The 23665-nt window shown below is 63.2% G+C and overlaps 1 protein-coding gene across 7 annotated transcripts in view; it reads left to right on the forward strand.

The window, feature by feature from the left end:
* The window catches only part of TNS1 (tensin 1), a 54841-nt gene that overhangs the window by 2181 nt on the left and 28995 nt on the right, over positions 1 to 23665 (forward strand). For 5 of the 7 annotated variants that reach the window (XM_082311633.1, XM_082311636.1, XM_082311637.1 and 2 more), the window contains exons 2-15: positions 6206 to 6244; positions 8446 to 8487; positions 11214 to 11263; positions 11593 to 11764; positions 12129 to 12179; positions 12694 to 12816; positions 13122 to 13186; positions 13268 to 13351; positions 13463 to 13575; positions 14212 to 14272; positions 15492 to 15567; positions 15705 to 15834; positions 16229 to 16294; positions 16855 to 17016. In XM_082311633.1, the coding sequence (XP_082167759.1) occupies positions 6206 to 6244; positions 8446 to 8487; positions 11214 to 11263; positions 11593 to 11764; positions 12129 to 12179; positions 12694 to 12816; positions 13122 to 13186; positions 13268 to 13351; positions 13463 to 13575; positions 14212 to 14272; positions 15492 to 15567; positions 15705 to 15834; positions 16229 to 16294; positions 16855 to 17016 (1234 nt within the window). Of the gene's footprint in view, positions 1 to 5374; positions 5439 to 6205; positions 6245 to 8445; positions 8488 to 11213; positions 11264 to 11592; positions 11765 to 12128; positions 12180 to 12693; positions 12817 to 13121; positions 13187 to 13267; positions 13352 to 13462; positions 13576 to 14211; positions 14273 to 15491; positions 15568 to 15704; positions 15835 to 16228; positions 16295 to 16854; positions 17017 to 23665 lie in introns of those variants that run through there. The other 2 variants (XM_082311634.1, XM_082311635.1) reach the window with 2 other exon arrangements.

Genomic DNA, 23665 nt, shown 5'->3' on the forward strand with positions numbered 1-23665 from the left:
TCACTGCAGCATATTCAGCTCTGTCCCATGGGGTGGGAACACAGCACTGACCCCAGTCCCCATCTGCTTGCAGCTTTCCACCATGAGGGGAGCCCCTGGGCTTGGTGCTGGGGGGCACAGACCCCCTGGGGCAGCGAGGGCTTATTTTGGCACCTTGACCACCCCTCGAGGTGGGTCACAGCCCCATGGGCCCTGGCAGGTGCCCCTGATGCCACAGGGCAGCCCAAAACCGGCAGTGGGGTCTCTGTGCCTAGGGGTGCAGCTTGCCCGGTGCTCAGCCAGCGTGGCAGAGGGGATCTGGGGGGCAGGGTCCCACGCAGGGGGTCGCAGTGGGGCACAGGCAGCCAACCTGCCCGCTTCGGAGCCCGTGTGCTGGCCGATCCCACAGGAGCACCCGTGCTCCGACCAATCCCATGTCAGAATCCATTTGTTGACCAGTCGCATGTGAGAATCCCTGCACTGACCAATCCTGCGCGGGAATCACTGCTCTGACCAATCCTGCATGAGAATCAGTGCTCTGACCAATCCCGTGCCAGAATCCATGTATTGACCAATCCCGTGTGAGAATCTATGCACTGACTAATCCAGTCTAAGAATCCATGTGCTGGCCAATCCTGTGTGAGAATCCATGCGCTGACCAATCCCAGGTGAGAATCCAGGCGCTGACCAATCCCAGGTGGGAATCCAGTTGCTGCCTAATCCCATATAAGAATCCATGCGCTGACCAATCCCCTGTAAGAACCTGTGTGTGGACCAATCCTGGTGAAGCCCCCTGCAGCAGGCTGTGTCCTGGCCAATCCCTGGTGGGGGAGCTGCTCCCCGGCCAATCCCGGTGGCCGGTTTGGGGCCGGGGTTGATTGATGGGGGCCCGGGGGGACCCCCGTGCTCGTGCTCTCCCTTGGCTGTGGGGTCCCCGTGGGACCGGGGCGAGGGGTGTCCCCGCAGCGGGGTGGCAGCACCCAGGGGTGGGTGCGGGCAGCGGGGCATGGCTGGGGCTGCGGGGCTGGTGCCAGGCAGGCGCTGGCCGGTGGGGCCGGATCCAGACCCGCTGCCTGCAGATGTTGCCTTTTTAGGCACTGGAGCACAGCACATCCCTGCCTGCGGCCGGCCCCGTGCCGACCCAGCGCCCGCTGGCAGAGCGGGGCCAGCCCCTGTCCTGGGCATGCAGAGGCACCTCTGTACCCTCCTGACCCCCAAAACCCCCTTTTCCCCCCCAAACAGGCCTGGGAATGCTACCCTCTCCCCCTTCCCCTAGTTGGCACTTGGCAACCCTGGGGTCGATTGCTCAAACCGCCCCGGAGCTGGGACCTGCCCTTATTTGGGTTGAAACCAGGACTATTTTGGTGCCGCTGCCTCCATCGCAACCCCTCGGAGCTTCCCTGTGCGTTGCCTTCCCCATCCCGTCTACCCCTACTGGGACTACTGGCCCAGCCAGCCGTGGGCTGCTGGGGGCTGTCACCCTCCTGCCCGTGCCGTGAGTCTCGGGGTGCAGACTGGCCCCGGGGCCACTGCGGGGTGGAGTGGCTGGTGTCCCCTGCGGTATCACAGCCCCGATCTGCAGGGCTGGGCGCACCGGGTGACCTCTGTCCTGGCCCTGCTGCTGCCTTCCTGGTGGGGATGGGCCACAGGGCAGCTCCCCGGGGACATACCCAGGGGGAGACAGAGGGGATGGGGTCCGTCCCAGCTTCGGGGACATCCCTGGCACGGTGGTGGCTCTTTGCTGTGCGGTACCCTCCCTGAGTACCACCAGCATCTCTTGGGCAATGCAGGGGCAGGGCAGGCTGGTGGCCTCTATGCTGGCACCAGCACTGCCAGGCATGCCGGCATAGAGGGGATGGCATGGTGACAGTCCCTGGCCTAGCTGTGGGGCAAGCTGGGGATGCGCGGAGAGAAGCCTGGGAGCGGCGAGACCTCCATGCCCCGGCATCAGCCCAGCCTGACTCACCCTGAGCCACCGGCCAAGCCGCGCCCCGGCCCTTCGGCACAGCCGCCGGTTACCCCTACCCGAGGGGAAAAACCCCAGAAACAGCAGAACCCCTGAGCGCTGGTGGGGGCAGAGAGGGGCTGCGTGGTGCCGGGGTGCTCCCGCCTCCCTGGGACCCCCGTGCCGGGGGGCCAGGGCTCTGTGCGGCCGCCCTGCGCCTCACACACCGGGGCTGTGCTGGGCAGGGTGGAGCTGGGGCGAGGGGGGAGCAGGCGCGGATGGAAACATGCCGTCCTCCCGCCAGGGACTTGTTGCATAAACAGGAGATTTGCCAGAGCTGCGAGAAATGTGAGAGCAAGAGCAGGCAGTGTGTGGTGTGGGCAGGGGGGACCTGGCCCCTGTGCAGGGCAGGGGGTGGGCCGGAGGGGCGCTCGCTGAGCCCGGACCCTATAGTCCCTTATGGCTGGCAGGGGGGAAGGATGCTGCGGCTGGTCCCACCAGGAAGGGGGGAACAGGGGTGCCAGAGAGGGGAAAACCTTCCCCGACGTCCCCAACTTGGTGGCCCCAACCGGTCCCCTTAAAGTGCCTTCTGCTGTGGGGTGCCAGAGCAGGGCTCCCCCTCTGCCCCACACCACGGCTAAGAGGGGCTTTGGCAGGGCTTAGTGGCTGTGGCAGGGCTGGAGGGGCTGGCGAGCAGGGGAAGGGCTCTGAGGCCAGCTGGGAGGTTGCCGTGGCCTGTGGCTGTCCCTGGGATCCCCCCTTGTCTGGGGCAGGGTCTCGGGGTGAGCAGAGAGCTGCGGGGTGCATGGGGAGGTGATGCGCAGCCCAGCTGGGATGTGGGTGGCACAAAGCTCAGGCAGTCTTGCTAGGGAGGAAGAGGTCCCCCATGGGGTGACGTGGGACCCCGTGAGGTTCCCTCTGAGGTGACGTGGGACCCCGTGAGGTTCCCTGTGGGGTGACGTGGGCTGAGCTTGCATTGGTGCCACCCCAGCGTTGTCCCGTGGGACGCCGTTCTGGCCACTGAGTCACCATCCTCTTTGGCAACCGCGTTTCCAGCCTGCAGTGTGGTTTTGGTAGGGGACCCCCTTCCTGGGGGCTGGAGGGAGTAGGGTGCCTTGTTCCCCTCTTTTGGGGTCCACATGCTTTCTGGGTGGGGCGGCCAGGAAGGCTGAGCCTGCCTGATGCTGGCTTGCTGTGAGGGGGGTCTGGGATGCCGGGGGAGTCCCTTTTGGCTCCAACTTCACCAGCTGGGCTGGCTTGCCGGTGTCTTGGTGCCTGGCCGTAGGAAGCGGCTCTGGTGTGCCAGGGTCCAGGTGAGGACTGGGATGGCTGGTGCTGCGGCTGCTCCTGGCATCGCAAGGGTCAGCACTGGCCCGGATATCGGCCAGCTCGGGAATGTTTATCGGAGCTCCTGGGGAAGGGAAAAACAAAAACCGCCACCCAAAGGAAGGGATATGCGTCAGAGATGGGCTTGCATCGCCCACCGGCAGCCGGGCGGGCCGTGCTGTGGGCTGTGGGCCAGCACTTGCCTGGGTCCAGCAGCCCAGCCGGGAGGGACCCCTGTGCTCCTCCAGCCCGCCCTGTGCCCACTGCTGCACTGACCCAGCCCGCTCCCGAATTGCAGGGCCCCTCCGTGGAGGTTTGTCTCCCTCCAGCCCCGCTGGCATCCCGCAGGCTGGGACTACAATCTGTGGGGATGCTCTGTCTGGAGCAGGACTTGGTGATGTGCCTGGGCACCTCCGCGGCTGCATGGGTTATTTTGCTGAGGGAGGAGGAGGAGGGAGAGGAAGGATTTGGGAAGGAGGGAGATGCAAGTGGTGGTTGCAGCATGGAGAAGGCTCTGGGGTGTCTCATCACTGGTTACGTGGTGGATGTCCGCGTCCCTCCAGCCTCGCTCAGTGCTTGTGAACCGGTGCCAAAGTCCTGGTGGGGATATGGGGTGCAGAGGCCTTTTTCCAAGCTGCAGCTGGTGGGGTTTGGTGGAGGAGGGCTCCCGTGGGCTGCTCTGCCCTGGGGCAGTGTGGCCAGGGGCTGCCAGGCGTTCGCCGGCCAGGCCAGGTGTTTACTTCTGGACTGGGACATCTCAAGGGTATCGAGTTTCTCTAGGTACGGTGACAGCTGGCTATGAGCGAGCGAGCCCATCGCTGCTCTCCAGGGGAAGTATGCAGGGTGTGCCCAGCCCTTTACGAGACATCAGAGAGTCCACACCACTCGTGGCCGTGGGGCCTCGTTCGCTGAGAAACTGCTTTTGCTGCTTGGCAAAACCCAGGTCTCAAAGCGTCGTCTTGCGGGATGTGGCTGCTGGGAGGGATGGGGCTGCGACCTGGGGGGCCGGGCGGGCGGGGGGCTGTGGGGGGCTGGCGGGGTGGGCGGCAGCCCCGCTGCGCCTCGTTCCTCGCATTCCTGGGCAGGGCTGCCGGGCGGAGGGGTCGCAGCGGCGGGGGCCGGGCGGCAGGAATGCAAACACCGGTACAGGGGGGAGAAGAAAGGCCGCTGTGTCTGCCACAGTGAGGCAAAGCCCGGAACGGGGGTGCGCAGGTCCCCCCGCCTTTCCCGCCCCTCTCTGCACTGGGGAATGCAGGGGTCCCTGGGGACGGAGGTGGCGGTGGTCCTGGGGGTTGCCGTTGTCCGGTGTGGGGTGATGCTCTCACTGGTCCCATGGGGTAGAAGGGATGCTCTTGCACCCCTGGATCAGGAGCTCGGCTTTCCCAGGGAGGGGTCTGCTGCCTGGGGCAGGGTCTTCCCCCTTCTCCTTGAACCCAGGGCATGTTTGAGCCGAACTTGAAAGAGGGACGGAAGCTGAAAACAGCGTTATGTTCCTGCAGTCCTTGTAAAACTGCCTTTCTGGGATGAGAGAGTGCCATACAGTCTGAGTTGGTGTCTCCTGTGGATGGGAGGAGCGGTGTTGGGTGAGCACAAGCCCATATTAGACATCAGAGAATCCGCTAGGGCAGGGAACTACAACCATGGGCGCCCCAGTTTTCTCCCTTCTCCACCTGAAGGAGCATTCGTAGCCTGCAAACCTCCTGGTGCCGACAGCAGAGGAGGGTTGGGCACAGACCCTACCTGTCTGCGGGACCACCGTGTCCCAATGCGGGGGGGAGCTGAGTATCTCCCCCCATCACCGGCCTGGGAATCTGGGACTGGATGGGGGCCGGGGGCCCTTGGTTGAGCATCCTGGGGGGAAGAGTGCGGCAGTGTGCGGGGCACGGTGCGGGATGCAGGGCGGCCCTTGCCGGCCCAGTCCACGGCGGCTCGCTGCCGGAGAACATTCCAGGGAGGCTGGCGTGGGGCCAGCGCCGCGGGGCAGGGAAAGGGGCCTTTTATGGAAGCGTTTCTGCATTAGAATAAAATCATAATAATAATGCGCAGGGAAAGGGAGCGGGAGGAGGAGGAACCCCTGATGAAAACAGGGAGGTGGGATGGGAATGGGCCAGTGGCTGGGGAGGGAGCAGGCGCTGGGCATCGCCCTGCGGGGACCAGGATGGAGTGGGATCCGGGTGCTCCAACTGGGGTGCTTGGGGCAAATCCTGCTTTTTATGGCCCAGGGCAGGGGAGGCTGAGCGGGGTGCGGGGCGTCCCCGTGCTGCCGTGGTGGGGGACCAGCCCCTGAGGGGATGGCTGGCTGGGGGTCACCGCTCCTGGGGACACACGTTGGGGTTCGGAGGGGACGAGGTGCCCCGAATCACACCCTCCCGCTACCGCTGGCATCTCGGGGCCAATGTGGGGCTGGAGCGGCTGTTCCCACTGCCCCCAGCACCAAAAAACAAGGTGCTGCCTCTCCCACCCTGGCGTGCTGCTGCTTCCCGGCGGACTGGGGTGCACGCAAAACCCAAGGTTAATTGTCAGTAATTGCCGCTGGTAATTAAGGTAACAATAGTCGGGCTGTTCAGTTGGCGGCTGCAGGAGCGCTCACGAGGCCGGGCTGGGGTTTGTTCCAGGAGCTGCTCTTGGCATCAGGCAGCCGCCCCACGCCGTGCCGTGCCCCGCTGTGCCCACCCGGGGCTGGGGCTGCCCAGGCTCCCTGGCCGAGGACCAGCGGCACTGCTGCTGCGGCCTCAAGCCCACTCCCAATACCAGGGAGCCCAGCCTTGACCTCAGGAGGCTGCCTGTGCTCCTGCTCAGGGTGGTAGGGCCATGGGTGTCCCTGTCACCCCCTTGGGTGGGCACTGGGTTTGCTCGGGGCAGGGGGTGGATGCTGCAGCTTGGCCTGTTCCCATGCCCTGTGCTGGGCTGGGGGCTGCAGGGACTAATCCTGGCCCTTTTTCTGCTTCCTTGCAGGCTGTGACCCCCTGCTCCCCTACTGTCAACTATGAGCCGGTAAGTGAGCCCCCCATGAGCCATGGGTGACAGGCAGGGCTCTGGGGACGCTGGGTGGGACAGGACACCCTGTTCTGCACTGCGTGTGGGGCTTTCTCTGCCTGGGGGCTTCAGGGTGTGAGTCCTCTGCCCCCAAAACCCCAGGGGTCCTGTGCTGGGGGTAATGGCATCCCCCATTTCGGTGCTGTGCCTCCCAGCATTGCTGGCTGCAGGGCATCTCATGTCTGAGTAGCACGAGTTGGGGCAGCCCAGCCATCACGGGACTCCTGGAGCTGGAGCTTTGAGGGAAGAGGGTCTTGCGGGGTTGCTGGGAGGGACAGGCAGATGGGACGTGACCAGCCTGGACCCTAGGGTCCCCCGGCGCCAAGGGCCTCCCCTCCCTGGCCAGAGCCGGGGCGGTTTCTTGCACACCCGGAGATGGCTCTACCAGATGTGCCTTTGGCTCGCGGCGCCCAAGGCTGTGCGTTTGCAGCCCTTGTTATTGTCACCCCCTTCTTTTGTCCCTCCTGGGGACCTTTAATGAGCAGCTGGGGCCAGGGCGATGCACAGCCCTTCCCACCCTGTCCTCTCTGGACACCGGGAAAACAGCTGGGTGCCCCATCTCCGTTCACCCTGTTCTGGGGAGGACAGTCGCGGAGGCGCTGGGCGGGCAGCCGTGCTCCCTTGCCACGCTGCTCCGGGCCATGGCAGGGCTCTGGGGATGGCAGGGCACCGGGATGGCACCGGGAGCAGGACCATACCTGAGGCAGAGGTTTGGGAAGCGTGGCACGGCGGTGCCCACCAGGCAGCATCTTGCTGGCAGAGCAGCCCCCCGCCCCATCCCCAGCCTGGCTGTGCCTGTCGTGGCGGGCAGAGCGGGCACGTGGCGGCAGAGGCGCTGGCATTGCCCGGGGCCAGCGCGGGCGCCCTTCCTTCTTGCTCCGGACGTGTGCCAAGGCTTGCTGGGGCAGGCGCTGGGGAGAGGAGGCCCTGGCAGGGTTTCAGCTCCGGGCTCGGCAGCCTGTCGGTGCCGGGGTGGCCATGCCCCATGCAGGGCCCTGGGCTAGGCACCCCATAGCCGGGCAGGGTTCTCACCCGAAAAGTGGGTTTAGAGGATGACCCCCTGCGAGCTCGTGAGGGCAGCGCATGAGCCGAAGTGAGCGAGGGGATGGGGTGGGAGCAGAGTGTGCTGCCCTCCCCGGGGCCCCGCGGTGGTTATCTGCCCTGGGTTTAATCTCTGCCTGCACCCCCCCGCCCCTGCCAGCCTCCTCAGGCACTTATCACCAGCAAAAACATGTTGGCTTCGAGCTCAGACCGTTACTGCGGCTTTGGGAGGAAATCAAAAGGGGTTTGTCCCATCTCATGGCTGGAAATGGCAGTCCTGGCCCCGCTGCTAGGACTGGAGCAGCCTGGTCTCGGGGGTCCCCTCCGTCCCCCTGGTCCCAAGACCCCCATAAGCCACCCAGCTGGGTCCCTTTGCTGTGCCACCCCCAGACACCCCTGCCAGCTGTCCCCAGGCAGAGGTATCTGTCCCCTGCTCCCTGTATTTGGGGTCTGGACACTCCCCCATGCCAGGAAGGTAATTCCTGTCCCCAGCCCCATTTCAAAGCTCTCTGTGGACTCCAGTGATGTGTCACCAAATTTGCCTCTTTTTTGAGCATCTTGGACCCCTGCTCTACTCCCACTGGGGTCCTTCGCCAGCCCTGTGGGGCTGGGTTTATCTTGGGGATCTGGGCCTGCCGGTGGCCAGCGGCCAGGCTGGGTGTGGGGCTGTGCTGGGCTTGCCCTGTTGTTTACCTCCTGGCTGTGGGGTCTGACCGTGGAGGATCCAGATGGGATCCCAGAGGTGTGGGGGGCACCAGGTGCCTGCCGTGGAGCGGGTGCGGGGTTCGGCTGAGCGCTCTCCACCCATGACAGTGGTCCAGCATGGGGGGCAGCTGCTGGGAGGCAGGACAGCAGTGCCCTCGGTGCCCGGGCATCACCCCAGCTCCATGCCTGGGTTTCGAGGGATTCCCGACCTTTAGGAAGAACGGACATGTTGGCGGGCAGGGAAGGAAATGGGACTGCGGCGCATTTCCTAGGAAGGGCCAGAAATAGCCAGGGGGGAACTTCTGACCCCGGCCCGTGCTCTGTATGCGTGTCTCTCTCTCTCAATCTCTCTCTCCTTCTCTCTCGCTTGCCTTTTTCTCACCTTTCCTTTCCTCCTGCCTGCCTGCCTGCAGCCATCCCCGGGGGAGAGCATCACGAAGCAGGTAGACGCCCTGGTAAGTGCTACCAGTCACGGAGGCTGATCTCTGCCTCAAGACCTCCCGGAGGGGCACTTGTGCCTGTCCCATTGCCACAAGCACCCTCCGCAGCCAAAATCCCTAAGCCTGGGATGCCCCCGTGGTCCCCCAACATCCCTGGGATGCCCCCAGCCCTCCCTCCCTGCCAGCCAAGGTGATGATGGCCATGCCAAAGGCCAAGCGAGGTGCCCAGGGTTGGTGACAAAGGCGGTGGCGGAGCCCAGCTGAGGGGGGACCGGGGCTTTTGCTGCAAAGCCGGCTTTCCTGTCTCGGAGCTGGGGATACGTTATTTAATCTGTGGACATGAAATTGCTAAGACAGTGTAGACAAACGCACTGCCAAAGTCAACGTGGACGGCTTCCCCCTGCCTGCAGCCAGCTCGCCGGCCTCCCTGTGCACCGGGGCTGGGACCTGAGGGATGGAGGCAGAGTGGTTCCCATGAGGAAGAGGGTGAAAGCCTTCCTCACCTGTAAGCCAGCTTTTTCCCGTCCCTTTGGTTGTCTACAAAATGTTTCCAAGCCCTCTCCGAACTGTCAGGAGCCCCCTTTGCTGGCTTTGCTCTCTTTTGGGGAAGTTTCCTGGTATTTCTGCAGCCTTTCTCGTGCCTCGCATCACCCTTTCCGAGCAGAAGGGACCTGTGGGTTTTGGATGCTGCACAGAGCCTAGGGACACGCTGAGCCAGCCTGGGGCTGGGAGGTGGATGCTTGATGAGGCTGGCAGGGGGGTCTTCAACCCAATGCGGCTGAGACGAGCCTGTCCTGTGCTGGGCTGGACTGGGACACACTGGGTTGGTCGGGGTCTCTGGTCCAGAGGGGACCTTTGCAGGGTCTCCCAGCCCGGCAGTGGACAGGAGTGTTTAATAACACGAATGCTTGCTCCTATCAGCTGATCATGGGCTGACTCTTCCTCGTGCCAGGGCTGGCGGCAGAGACGGCAGCGCGGCTGCGGTTAGATCGGGGCGGGGAGTGGGGCAGAGCTGGGGGTCTCCTGCCAGGGTGGGGGACGCTGGAGGGTCCTGGCTGCAGGCACCCACTCCCCCGGGCCAGGAGGGTGGCGGGAGCGGAGCCGCCATGCCATGGAAATGGATTAGCAAGGGTCTCGCCACCATCAAGGTATGGAGAGGGAGAGGGGCTCTGGCGTTCCCACGTTGCTCACCCTGCCATGCCTCAGTTTCCCCATGCGGGAGAGGGGGGCGAGTCCTGGTTGCCCCACATCAGCTCCTCCATCAGGCAAGGCTGTGGTTTGGGAGGCTGCTGTGGCTGGGTGGGGTGGCAGGGGCTGCTGGGGCTCCCCTGGCTGGCGGGTGAGGGTGGGGGACCCCAGACGTCTCCTGCTACAAAGGTCTGGGGCAGAGCAGAGCCCACAGTGGGGATCCCGTCCCGGTCACTGGTGGGTGACGCAGGGACGAGCCCATGCTCAGGTTCAAGCTTGATCCGTTTACCTTGGCTCTGCCCAGAAAAGGTTTTACGTCTTTTTGCTGCATTTTAACTCCTTCTTTGCCCCCAGCGATGCTGGGGGGTTTCTGGGCTGAGCAGGAGATTTGGGGCACCCTGGTGACAACCTGGGTGGGGATTGTCACTGCTGCTCGCACACCCCTGGGTGCTCGGATGGGGCTGCCGCCTCCTGGAGTGGCTTTGGCTGGGAGAGGAGACCCTTGTCTCCGGGCCCCATGGGCTGCCGAGCCCGGCTCTGCTCCACTGGGCAGCCTGACCTTGAAAGGGCTGATGGAGGGTGACGCTGGCTGCCCAGGTGGGAGACGGCGGCTGAAGGGCACCAGGGAAACCTCTCCCACCTGGTCCTGTCGCCTCTGGTGTGCCGGTTGCAGGATGCCACAGCCCCGAGGAGGGTGGCAGCAGGTCCCGCAGCTCTGGGGACAAAAGGGACATCCCAGGAGCCAGCTGTGGGGCACATCTCTTGTTTCTGGATCCTTCCGGGGGCTTGGGACGCGCTGCCTGCACGAGATGAGTCTTTAAGTGACTCCTGCTTGTTAGCTGGAGATACTAAAACTAATGAGGTGTGAGTGTGTTTTTCCTTAGCGGTTTTTTTTGGAAACGCTGCTTTGTTTTTCGGCTGAGGTCACGAAGTCACCAAGCAAACCGGCTGCAGATGAAATTCTTGAGGCCGGAGAACATGCATAAATAGAAGTTTCCTGCTCCGAGAGCTCAAACATTTCCTCCCGGCGTTTGGCTCTGTGGAGCCGGGGCCAAAGCAAACCGCCGTGCCTGGCTGGCTTCTCGCCGCTGCTCGGGCAGCAAACCTGGCCCTGCCCCGGGCAGGGCCAAAGCCACTGTGTCCTGCCAGGTGTGTGTCCGGAGTCTGGCTGAGACTGGAGGGACTCGTGACATGCCTGAGACTGTCCCCCCACCCAGAGCATCCTCCTCAAAGGTCCTCTGGGACCCTGTGCCAAGGCGCTGGCCCCGCAGTGCCCGTGGCAGCTGGTTCCGGCCACGCTGGTTGCGAGAGCTGGGTTTTGCTTGTGGCCGTGGTGGGGAGACGATGATGCCATTGGGGTGTTTGGTGCCACCAGGGCGCTCAGCAGGTGGGATTTGGAGACAGTGATATTTTGGGGGTGTTCTGGTGCGCAGTGCAGCATGGTGGGGGTGGGATGCTCTGGCAGCACCATCACACCTGGCTCTAGTGGGACCCTTGTGCTGGCTGTGGGCTGGGTCAGGGCAATAACTTGTGTTTCCTCTCTGGTTCTTTAGGATGCCACAAAATCGCCCAAGAGCGGGCAGTCACGCCACAAAACATCCAGGTAAATGCCTCAGTTTCCCCTTCTGGTGACCATCTCTGCCTTGTCTGAAATTCCCCCCTACCAACACTTTGCTTCTCCAGATGTGCCTCAGCGGGGAGATGCTCCCCATGGAGAAGACATGGGGGTTATGACCCAGCATCCCCAACTTGGGGTCCCCAAGACACCCAAATGGGGCTGGGAGCAGGGGAAAGGCTGTGGGCAGTCCTGCCGCTGTGTCCCCACATGTCCCAGCCTGTCTCGCTTAACCCCAGGGGCTGTGCAGGGAGGGGAAGGGTCACAGCGTCCCCTCCCCATGCCGTGTCCTGATGGTGGTCCCCTCCCTCACTCAGGAGCATGAGCCTGACCACGGCCATGGAGAGCAGCTGTGAGCTGGATCTGGTGTACATCACGGAGCGGATCATCGCCGTCTCCTACCCCAGCACAGCCGAGGAGCAGAGCTTCTGCAGCAACCTCCGCGAGGTGGCCCACATGCTGAAGTCCAAGCATGGGGACAACTATGTGGTGAGGGACATGGCCGGGTGCCCTCCAGGCTGGGGAAGGGGCGGGGGTGCTCAGGTCCTGGGGATGGGGTGCTGCAGGGTATGGGTGCTGCATCCTTGCCTCTGGCTGGGCTCGGCTCTGGTGAGGGGGGTCTTTGAACCAAGACAGATGGATTTTTTCCTTCCTTGAAGCTTTCCAGTCCCTTTTGGACCCCCTGGGAGTTTTTGGCTATTGTGTTGCCCCATGGCAAGGTGTTACTCGGATTAATGTGTTTGGGGAAGCCTCTCATGGGGGGATTTGGGGAGGCTTTGAAGTGAGGAAGAGGTGGAGGGTGGCAGCAAGGGAGGAAGGTGACCCCTCACTCTGTCTTTCCCTTTCCCTGAAGCTTTTCAACCTCTCCGAGCGGAGACATGACATCAGCAAACTTCACCCCAAGGTGGGTCGCAGCTGTGGGGAGCAGAGGGGCTCGGGGCAGGGCTGTCTGTGGGACCAGCTCCCCACTGCAAGCTGTTTGGGGGAGGAACAGCCACCCTTTCCGTCCCACCCAGCTGGTGGAGGAGCAGAGGAGGGAAAGCACTGGGACTTCCCAATGAGTTTGTGGGGTCTCAGCTTAAGCCCCATCCCATCCCCATCCCAAACCTGGCTGTCGGGGCCTCTTGGAGACCTCCCTAAAGCATCATCCCCATACCTGTGAACACGGGGGAGCCCTGGGCACCTGAGCCAAGTGACCCAGGGCAGGGCTGAGATCTAGGACTCCAATGGCCCCCCCAGGGGCAGGGGTCTGGGCAGTGGGCTGCAGGGTTAGGGGAAAGGCTGGGAGGGCCATGTCAGGGCAATGCGGTGGTGCCTGCCCTGGGTCTGTGCCCTGGGCTTTGCACGCTGGCAGGCTGGGGACTACAGAGGGGGCAGAGCCCAGCGTGGATGTGATCCCTGTCGTCCCCCCCCGTCAGGTGCTGGATTTTGGGTGGCCCGACCTGCACACCCCGGCGCTGGAGAAGATCTGCAGCATTTGCAAAGCCATGGACACATGGCTCAACGCGGCAGCGCACAACGTGGTGGTGCTGCACAACAAGGTGGGCCAGACCTTGTCCCCGGGGCGCACAGTGATGGGGGGCTGTGGGGGCTGGGGCCTGCAGGGATGGGGCTGAGCAGCCTCAGAGGCTGAGGAGTGCAGGGAATGTGGTGGTTTGGCCTTGGGGTGTGTGTAGGCATCGGCATACATGTGCACTGGTGGGTGTCTATGAGGGCTGGGGTGTGCGTGTGGGTTGGTGCATGTGTGTAGGGACCGGTGTGTGCATGCCTGCGTGCAGGACGGCCGTGCCTGCGTGCTCGCAGGCACCAACACCCCCATGACACCCCTTCTGCTCTGTGTCCGCAGGGGAACCGCGGCCGGCTGGGGGTGGTGGTGGCTGCCTACATGCACTACAGCAACATCTCGGCCAGGTGAGAGGGACATGCGATCCCGGGGTGGCCCTGGGGCCCACTGCAGATCTCCATCCCTCATCTACCCTTTTGTCCCCGCAGTGCCAACCAGGCTCTGGACAGGTTTGCCATGAAGCGCTTCTATGAGGACAAGGTAGTGCCAGTGGGACAGCCATCCCAGAAGAGGTGAGTCCTGGCATGAGTTTTGCCCCCGTGGACAGGGCAGTTGGATGCAGGGGGGCCAAGGCTGGTGCTCCGCTGTGGGTCCTGCCCCTAAGCTGCCTGTCCCCCCTCTAGGTACATCCATTACTTCAGCGGGCTCCTGTCTGGCAGCATCAAGATGAACAACAAACCCCTCTTCCTCCACCACGTCATCATGCACGGCATCCCCAACTTTGAGTCAAAAGGCGGTAGGTGCCCCCTACACCTCCCCCCAGCCCGCCCCCCCACCCCCGTCCCACGCTGCCTGGCTGGGCTTGCTGTCCGTGGGGGATATTTTCCACAATTTCCTCAGCAATTTGAATTTCCCTTTCCCTCTCAGGGACTGTTCCCTCTCCGTGACTGTTTGCTGTAGCAGGGTGCTACCCTTTTCCTGCAGAGATACCCTCGGGGGTGCTCCCCCTGTGCAGGGCTCCCAGGGCTTGGCACTAACCCGAGCTTCTTTTTGAAGGATGGCACCAAATTGGGGTTGGGGTTTGGGATGTAGCACCATGCCTGATGCCGGTACCCAGAAGTGGTCCCTCTCTCAGAGACCATCATCCCCATCATCCCACCTCCATCCCCATCCCAGTGCTTGCCCCAGGTCCTACAGGACACAAACTGGGTTATAGGGGCTTTCCCCCTTTCCCACCCCATCCAGAGCATCCCTTTCTGCCCATCCCAGATGTTGCCCGTGGCCAGTGCGGGCTGGCCGGGGCGGGGAGTGGCTATTTGCCTTGGCTCCCTCCCTGTTTGGATTTCTCCCCCATGACTAATCCCTGCCCTGGCCTCTCCTCCCTGCCGGCTAACAGCAGCACGCCTTCTCTCCCCGCCTTGATGTCTTCCAGGTTGTCGGCCCTTCCTGAAAATCTACCAGGCCATGCAGCCCGTCTACACTTCGGGGATCTAGTAACTATCTCCTCGCCGTGGGGCTTCCCTCCTCCCCAGCGCGGGGGGCTTGGCAAGTGGGGGGAGATGGAGAGGGTCAAGGCCAAGTCCCCAGCAGTCCCGGTGCCCTGTGCTGAGTCTGTTTGTGGTCCAGGGAACCAAAAAAAGGGCCTTCCCTTTCATTGGAGGTGTTAACTGGCTATACTGGACCATACTGGGCCCTTTTGCTGGGAGGGCTGTAGTGACTCTGCATATCAGCAGAGGGAGCCCGGGGCTGTGGAGAGCCTGGGGCTGGGTGTCCCCCGAGGGAGTGGGGACAGGGATGGGGACACCTCCCTGGGCGATGGAGGCGTTTCTCCTTTCCCTGCCCAAAAAGCAGCTCCTCCTGCCTGGAATCGTCCTAAAAGCCCTCTTTCTCTCCCCAGAAAAGAGTTTCCCCCCATTTTAACCTCCCCATGATTTACCCTGACACCATTTTCCGACGCTGCTCTCGGGAGCAGGCGCTGGCAAAGGCAAAGCAGGAGCGGATTTCTCCAGCTACCCGGGTGCTCTGCTGGGGCTGCATCCCAGCCCGGGACCCCCGGCCTCTGGCCCCCCTGGAGGGAGCAAAGCCCCTTGCCTTGGGGGTATTCCCATCTCACCCCCTGAACTGGGATCTCCCTTCCCTGCAGCCAGGCATCGCCATTAGCTGAGATTTACTGCCATCCCAGCCTTGCCTTCCAGCTTTTAATAGACTGTTTATGGGATGCCGGTAATAAACTCCAGGTTTATCTTGCCTGTGAAATCCAACTCCCTTCTTCCCTCGTCCCCCGCTGCTGACGCCACCGCCCGGAGGCAGCCCCCCAGCGCCCTCGGGAGGGGAGGGCTTCTGGCAGGGAAACTGAGGCAGGGAGGAGAGCCTTCCCTGAGAGCTCTCCTGCGTCCTGTGCTCCACTCAACCCACGGGAGCAGGGCGGATGGTTGATAGCACAGCCCCAGCACTCGGACCCTGGTCAAACCCGGGATTTTTAGCCTCCTCATTGAGCTGTGCCTCAGTTTCACCCTCCTGTTCTCCTCCCCCTGGGAATGGGTGCCCCTTGGGGCAGGGTTCTGGACCCTCCTCTGTCACCAAGAGGGCCAGCTCAGTGCTTTGCACCTTTCCTGGCTGGGTATGGGTGGAAAGGGCTGGTGGAGGCGGTGCTGGGAGCTCTGGGGGGGCTCTGCACTGCAACTCATGTCCTTCCACTGTCCCTCTCTGCAGCAACGTGCAAGGAGACAGCCAGACAGGCATCTGCATCACCATTGAGCCCGGCTTGCTCCTCAAGGGTGATATCTTGGTAAGGAGCCTTGGCTCAGCCCCCTGCACGGGAAGCAGCTGGGGGACGGGTGGTCCTCGTGCCTGGGGACCCTCCGGTTCCCCCTTGTCCAGCCCCGGGGGCTCATCCTCATGGTTCAACCCCGCTCCCCTCTGCAGCTGAAGTGTTACCACAAGAAGTTTCGCAGCCCAACCCGTGACGTGATTTTCCGCGTGCAGTTCCACACGTGTGCCGTGCACGACCTCGACGTCGTCTTTGGCAAGGAGGACCTGGATGAGGCCTTCAGAGGTAACCGCCCCAGCACCTCCCCACTCCAGACTCCCTCCTCCTCCCACACCTTTGACACTGCTTCCATCACTGGGACACCTGGGCACCCACCCTAAATCCATCCCCGATGAAGCAGGGTGCTCCTGCTCCATCCTTAGGGTGCAGTGGCACTTGGGGACCGGTGGCAGTGTCATCCCCTTCGTTGCCCAAATCTGGTAGCGATGCGGAGGTCCTGCCTTGGGGTTGTTTGGGGGCTGAGATGTGCTGCCCCATGCTGGGATATCCCCAACCAGCTCCTGGCCTTGCGCTGGCCGGGGTGGGTGCCCTATGCTCCGCGCACATTTAGGGTGGCTGGCTGGGTGCCGTTGGAGGAATGGATGGAGATGGTCCCTTTTCTCTGTTCTCTCACTTCCAGATGACCGCTTCCCTGAGTATGGGAAGGTGGAGTTCGTGTTCTCCTACGGCCCCGAGAAGATTCAAGGTACGGCTGGCTCACCACTGTGGGGGTTCAGAGCTGGATGCTGGCTTCTTTCCCGCTCCCCAGCTCTATCCCCTGCTGTCTCTCTTGTGATCTCCCCCTTCCCTGTTTGCAGTTCCTGTGTCACCAGGGTGGGATGAGGGGTCCAGGCAGTGATGCTGATCTCAGAGCACCCATGGGTGCCCTGTTGCCCTCGCTCTCGTCCCTGTGAGGCCGCTCTCTGCAGCACTTGCTGGCCTGGGAGAGAGGGAGGGGGCGCTTGGGAACGGAGAGCCCCCCACCCCAAAAAGTCCCGCCCTAGGCATGCTCACTGTCAGTCCGTCTGCCTGTCCCTAGGCACTCCCAAAAGCCCTGGCCAGCCCTGTACACCTTGTTTGTGAGTCTCGATGTACCTCCCATGCCCATCTATCCCTCTTGGTGCCCCCGTTCCTACGTGACTCTCCTGCCTTGCTCCATGGCTGCTGCCCTCGTTCCCTTGCTTGCACCTTCTCTCCATCTCCTCCCTCCATCCCACCCATGCTGGCTCTATTGTCACCCCGACTGATCATCCTGCCTCTTCCCAGGCATGGAGCACCTGGAGAATGGGCCTAGCGTTTCTGTGGACTACAACACATCCGACCCGCTCATCCGGTGGGACTCCTACGAGAACTTCAACATCCAGCGTGAGGACAGCACGGAGGGCACCTGGGCTGAGCCGCCCCTGCCTGGCAAGCACCTGGAGAAAGGTTAGGGCTCATGGGGTGGTCGGTGGCCCAAGTGTCCCTGTGGAAATCCCCCCCACCCCAGGGAAGGGGACACGGGCGGGCAGCAGAGCTGGGGGCAGGTGGCCGCTGCCAGAAGGAGCGTGGCCATGGGATGGGAGAGGAAGATCTCGTGGACTTTCCCTCCCGCTGCGATGCCAGGGACCTCAGGCTCTTTTTTAGGTGCTTTTGCTCTCAAAGCCCTGTTTGCACAGAGCAGAGTCCAGCCCTGGTTCACGCCCCAGAGCTTTGGGAAACCCAAACCCCAAGTCTATCGGGAGCGGGACCTAATGGGGAGGACCATTAGGTCTCCCAGCTCCTTTATCGTGGCACAAATGTGGTGGGATGTAGCTGTGCCTCAGTTTCCCCTGGGAGAGGCAGATGCCTCACTGGCCCTGGAGGGTCCGCACCATTGCTTGGAGCTGGGAAAAGCCCCCTGAGCACCCGTTTGGATGCAGCGAGTCGGCCGCCCTCGCCTGCTTGGCAGGAACAGGCAGCACTTGTATATCGAAGGGTGGTGGGCCCCCGTCCCGGCGGCGAAGCCACCTGTGGCCGAGCAGATGCCTGAGTTTTCCTGGCCCGGTCTGGACAGGCGTCCCCGGAGCGGGGACAGCTGTGGTCCCTGAAGGTCACCGGCTGCTCTGAGTGGGAGCTGTGGGTGGCTGGGCTCACTGGGGAGGGTGGGGGCTCTGGGTGCCCAGGGCTGGTGAGGGGGTCCCGGCCCGCAGTGGGGACGTGGGGCCAGACATGGGGCGGCTGCACGGAGCTGGCATGGACGCCTGCCTTGGCACGGGGCAGTAAACAGGCAACTCGTGATGCGCGGGCTCAGCTATGTGGCGTGGAGCTGCGGGTCCATCCCCAAGGGGAGGGGACGTATGTCCCCACCGTCAGCTCAGACCATGGCTCTGCCCCTGCCCCAAGCTGGCAGGACTGGCTGGCAGCCCCCTCCTACCTGTGGAGACCTGAGTGCCTCGGTGCACGTGTGTTACCCTCTGGCCCCTGGGGCAGAGCCACAGCATTCCCAGCCCCTTGCAGGGCTGCGGAGGTACCCCAGGACTTCTCTCCATCCCCTCCTGGGGGTCTTGGTGGGTGTCGGGGCTGCAGAGGTCCCTCCATGTGCTGGCCGGGCTGTCCTCCCTGCAGGGAGGGTGGCGATGGGGAACGAGGGCACCTTGGATTTGCAAACACTGCCCTGATTTGGGGATGAGCTGGGACTGCCAGAGGGCAAAGCCGCAGGCAGGAGGCTGCCCCCCGACCCATGCCAGTGCAGGCAGCTGCGACACAGACCATCTATAGGGGGTCTCGCCCTGGCTGCCCCATGGGGCACCTTGAGCAGTGGCAGGGAGAGCCAGTGTGGGCTCGGGGGGCTCCCGTCTTCTTCCCTCTCTGTCGGCACTTTTCCTCTTCTTCAGCCTGTCCCAGGATGGCATGGGGACCCCGGTGCCCGGCTGTGCAAGGGGGCTCCCTGTTTATGGTTGTTCTCGCCTTATTTGGTCAGGGAATTGCACGCCACATTTTTGGCACCACCAGGCGTGAGCGAGCGGCGGCTGGGGGCGGAGGGGGGTGAAGCTGGCACGGGGACCCAAGCCGGGGTGGGATCAGCCGCTGCTCCTCGTCCCTGCCACTGCCCGTCCCCACCGCTCGGTGAAGGCTCCCCACAGACCGGCACCGCAGCCTGGGCCGACGGGATTGGGATCGCCTGCCAAACGGTGGGTATCCCCTGCGCCGCGTCTCTGCCGGCCACAGCCGCTCTCGGTGGAGGTGGATGCCCTTTCTCCGGCAGCTTAGGCTCAGCGTGGGGCACCCGTATGGGCTAGGGGGGTGCCTGACAGGGTGGGGGTGACCCTGTGGGACCCCAAAGCTGGAGGGGCAGGTGGATGGCTGGGGATGGTGCCTGTCCTGGTGTTACCCTCGCCTCCGCTGTGCTTATCTGCGGCGGCTTGGGGAAGGAGAAACTGAGTCGCAGCAGGGTTGCTGGCTGACCAAGCTTGCCCAGGGCAGGGGGCATGAGAGGGGGATCTGAACCCCCACATCTTGCTCTCTGGCTGAGGGGACCTGGCTGGGTCTGCAAACCACCGCTACGGCACAGGCTGGCCCCGTCAGCAAGCTCACCCTCCCGCCTTACCCTGGCAGGGTTCCTGCTGCCCACTGGGCTTGGGCTGCCCCGTGCTCCTTAGTGAGAGTGGGGTGCGCTGGGATACCCCCACAGCCCCGTCCCACTGCCCATCATCCATCCCCGTGCGGCACAGGGGAGGCAAGCGGCTCTGCCTGCCCTCCTTCCTCCTCCTCAAAGGGTCTTTGTGGTTTGTGCTGGCTGTGTGGCGGGTTCCTGCTGCAGTCCCCATAGCCATCGGTTGGCTGAGAGGGTGTTTGGAGGCTGAAGAGTAGTGATGAGTTGCTTCTTCCTTTGGCTGTTTTTGGGGTTCAGATGTCCTTTATCCAGGGTGGATGAAGGATGCTTTGCCAGCACTGTGGTGGCTCTCCTCGGGGGGCAAAGCTGGCTCCAGGGAGGCAGGAGGAGACCTGCAGCTGGATGCGGCACTGCTGGCTTTGCAGCTGGTTGGAGGATCGCGGCAGAGAAATTTTTGGGGTACCTCAGCGGCAGGTGGGCAAATCTGGCTGGGCAACATCTATGGCCTGGTTTGGTTTTGCTGAGAAAACCAATGCTGATGGAGAACAGGGTACTGAGGCCAGCACGGAGGTGGTGGAGGGGTTGTCCCCAGGGTCTGGATGTGTGACCGTGGTGGGGAGACACCATCCTGGGGTGGTGTGAGACAATGTGAAAGGGCCGGGCGTGTGTCCCCAACCCAGCAGCTCCCTTGGATCCACCCTGGCTGGTCCTGCCGCACCCAGCATCCACCCCACCTCTCCACCTCCAACCTCTGTACCATCCCTGTCCCCACTGCGGGCTGGCCCTGCCTGCCCCCCCTTTTTACCGGGGCTGGAAGAGGGGTGGCTGGGGCCTGGCCAAATCCAACATCTGCCGGAGACTTGCTAAATCCCCACCTGAGTCATGGTTCTGGCGCAGGGCTCCCCTGCAGCTCAGCCCTGCGTGCAGGGCAGGGCTGGCCAGGGTGGGGAGTGGGATGAGCATCCTACCCCTCCAGGGATGGGAGGTCACAGCAGAGCCTGAACCCCATGTGGCAAAGGTTGGGGGGTCCCAGAGCCCCCTAAATCGAGCTGGATGCCAATCCTGTACCTTTCCATGGGGCAGCAAGCCCCTAGATGGGGTCGCTGTCATCCGTGGGTCCCCCAGGAGGGTGGGCATCTTGTGGGGTACATCTTCCCTAGGGGGGTCAAATCCTGCCTCACTTATCTGGGGCTGAGGCTGCCCAAGAGGGCAAGCCAGGCTGTGCAGAGGCGGAGAGCCAAATGGGCCAGGCCAGAGCTGTTAAATCCATTGCTGGAGCTGCCGGCGGGCTGCTGCTCTCCCCCCGTGGCTGGATCCGTCCCCTGGCCGGGCTCGGCAGGGAGGGGAGCCGCTGGCTCTCCTCTCCTCTTCGCCAGCTGACTAAAGCTGAAGGAATCTGCTTCCCCCTCCCCATCCCGCCCCTCTCCGCTGCTCTCCGCTCCGGCCGCAGCAAGGTAAGGGCTTGGAGTGGGCGTTTTGGGGGGCAGCGGGGACCTGGCTGGGCTGGATGGGGATCCACAGGGAGTGTCTCCCCCTTGCTTCTGGTTATTCCCCATGGGAGAAATGCTGGAGCATCTACGGGCTTGGCTAGACATTTCAGCTGGAGCGTGGCTGCTCCCAGGGCAGGGTCTGTCCCCTGACCTGGTATTTGGGGTTGTGATGGGGGGGTTGATGGGGTTTGGTCCCACTGGGACTGGGAACCAGGCAGGGCTTGGGATGCAGGGAGAGAAGGACAGGCTGGTGGGAGCTCAGCCCCTTCTCTTCCCCCTTTAAACTGTCCTTGAAGTCAAAACCTGCCGGAGCTGTGTACGGGGGGCTGGGGCTGTCCCTGGGCAGCTGGGCTGCCTGCAGCTGCGCAACCAGGGCAAAAAATAAAACGGCAGAGAAGCAAGCAAACCTCAGAGGTTTTGGGAGGATGGTGACTTGGCGCGTGCCACTATTTGGGAGCAAACAGGGCTGTGAGTCAGGGGGCCGGCTGGAAACGCTGCTCTCATCCCCTGCCGTCATCCACGGGGGTGTGGGAAATGCACGATTTGGGGGATTAGAGTGGAAGGAGCCTTGCGTTTTGCTGAGTATGTTGGATCAATCAAGGAGTGGAGGCCTGAGCACGGGTTCAAGAAGGGGCCTGGACATGGGGTGGGCTCACCGTCACCTGGACCAGGGAATTGTCAGCACCATCCCAGCATGGATTTTGCCCGGGATGGAGCAGCGCGGTCACAGGCAGCTCCAGGGTGGATAGGATCTGTGCCGTGTCTCCTGCCACGGGTCAGGGCGGCACGTGCCATCTCAAAACTAGTGCTGGTGCGTCCATGCTGTGCCGCGGGGCAGGGAAGGGGGGTTGTGAAAACGGGTCGGGTTTGGCGCTGGTGGGGTTGGTGGCTTGGCCACAGCGGGTTTCCACTCTTTGGCTGTGTATTTATTTATGATGGAGAAACTCAAGTCTCCAGCAAGACATTTGGGTTTGCAGACCTGGCTGTGTTCCAGCATCACATGTGGCCTGAAAGGACATCCCCACCCCGAATGTGTCACTGCTTTTAGGGGGCATGTGTGACATGGGCACGCAGGAGCCGGGCAGGGCTGCGGGTCTCAAACTGGGGGGATCATCCAGCGTGGTGATGCTCAGCACCTGGTGCAGGGTGGGTAGGCTGTCCAGCTGTCCGTCCGTCTGTCTGTCATGCCTAGGAAACAGTTAATGCGGCGCAGCCCTGCCTGTGGAGGAAGTAGTTAATATTCATAGCTAGGAGCTGTCTGTCCGGCTGTCCTCCCTCCATGGCGCTCACTCTCACCCTCCCAGCACCTCGCTGGGGTTAACCCGGGCTGGGGCTGAGGCTTGGGCGGCCCCCAGCTGCCTTCCCACTGCCTCTCCCCTTTCCCTCCCTGCTCGTCCCTGTGTGGTCTGGGGCGGAGGGAAGCACAACTGCACCTCCTCACCTCCAGCCCGTCTCCTGCCTCTGCCGCCTTCGTCTTCTCCATCTTCCCCTTTCGCACCCCGTGTCCTGGAGGCACCCGCTGTCCTGGGGGTACCCCATATCCGAGCCCCTCCGGCACCTCGCTGCCATCGGGATGCCCCTCTCGCTGGCCCCGCGGGACACGACGCTGGGGAGGGAATAGCTCCCTCCGCCAAAGCAAAGCCAAAGGGACAAACGCCAACCAAAGCCAGCTCCGGGCTGTCGGCTCCTGTCCTGGACGGACACACAGAGCCGGCTGCGGACACTGTTCGAGCTGCCGCCGCACCAGGTCCCCCTGGAAGGCTCTGGTGCTGGAAGGGGCAAAGGAAAGGGATTTTGCTGCCCGCTCCTCTTCACCTGGGATCTTTTCTTCCCCATCCCCTTTGGTAAGTCCTGACTTTGCTTTTCTTTGAGCTGGACGGGATGGGGGAAGAGGCTGAGGGTGGGTGGGGAATTCATGGCTGTGGTGACCCACAGCTCAGGGGCTGGGGTTACTTCTTGCCATCATATCTGGGCACAGGATGAAACCAGAGCTGGAGGGCTGAGTTCTTCCCCATGGGACTCAGCCTGCATCCTTCATCCTACGAAGGGTCCTGGGACCCCAGGATCCCTGCCGGCTGATGCTCCAGAGATGCCCTGGGGCCAGGGCTGTGGGTGGTGGGGAGTGGAGGCAGCAGGTGGGATGCTGCTGGGGGCAGGACCAGGGGAGACACGGTGGTGCCCCAGCCTTATCCTCTGCACTGGTGCAGAGCCCTGGCCAGGATTTGTGCTGGTGCATGATGCTGTACAGTGCACCCCACTGGGCGTGAGGTGGATGGCTGGGATTTTGGGGATGCAAGCTGACACCCCTTCCCATTGTCACGCGTGCCCTGGACTAGTTTTTCTCCCAGGTGTAGCTGCAGGGTGCAGGGGAGGGAGAGGGCAGAGCGTTGCCCTGCCAGGGCAGCGAGCCTGGCAGCAGGGGTAGGACCAGGCTGGGCTCAGCGCTTCCCCCAGCCGCCTCGATACAGCCGGAGCAGATAGAGCCGCAGCAGATAGAGCCAGAGCAGAGCTGCGTCGGGGGCTGAGCCCCGGGCAAACCCAGCCCGCGCTAGGGTGGCACAGCCTGCCAGGCTGGAGCTGCTCTGACCTTCAGGGATGAAATCTGACCTTGCTGGGAGCTGCAAATGTTTTACAAACGGGGACCTGGGAGCCTGCTGCTCTGGGGACGGCAGCTTCGGCCAGGGCAGCCTGTCCCCGCTTCCCTTGCTCTTTTTTGGGGGATTTTGTTCAACTTCTCAGGTGACAAGCGGACAGCCATATGAGTGATAGCATGGCCTGGGGGCGGTCCTGGGAGTGGCAGGCAATAGCAGAATTCGGTTCTTGGCATCCGAGCCCAGGGGTCGTGTGGGGACAAGGACAGGGTGGGCAGTCAGGTGTGGGGCAGGGCAGCTGTGGGACAAGGGCCTGGCTGATGGTGGAGCTGTCATGGCCCCTTCCTTGCTACTGCTCTTGGGGTGGGGGCCACCAAACTCCCCATGTCCCTGCCTGGCTGGAGGGTCCAGGAAAGGTGGGA

Source organism: Platalea leucorodia (genome assembly GCF_965183815.1).
Source record: "Platalea leucorodia genome assembly, chromosome: 5".
Lineage (NCBI taxonomy): Eukaryota > Metazoa > Chordata > Aves > Pelecaniformes > Threskiornithidae > Platalea > Platalea leucorodia.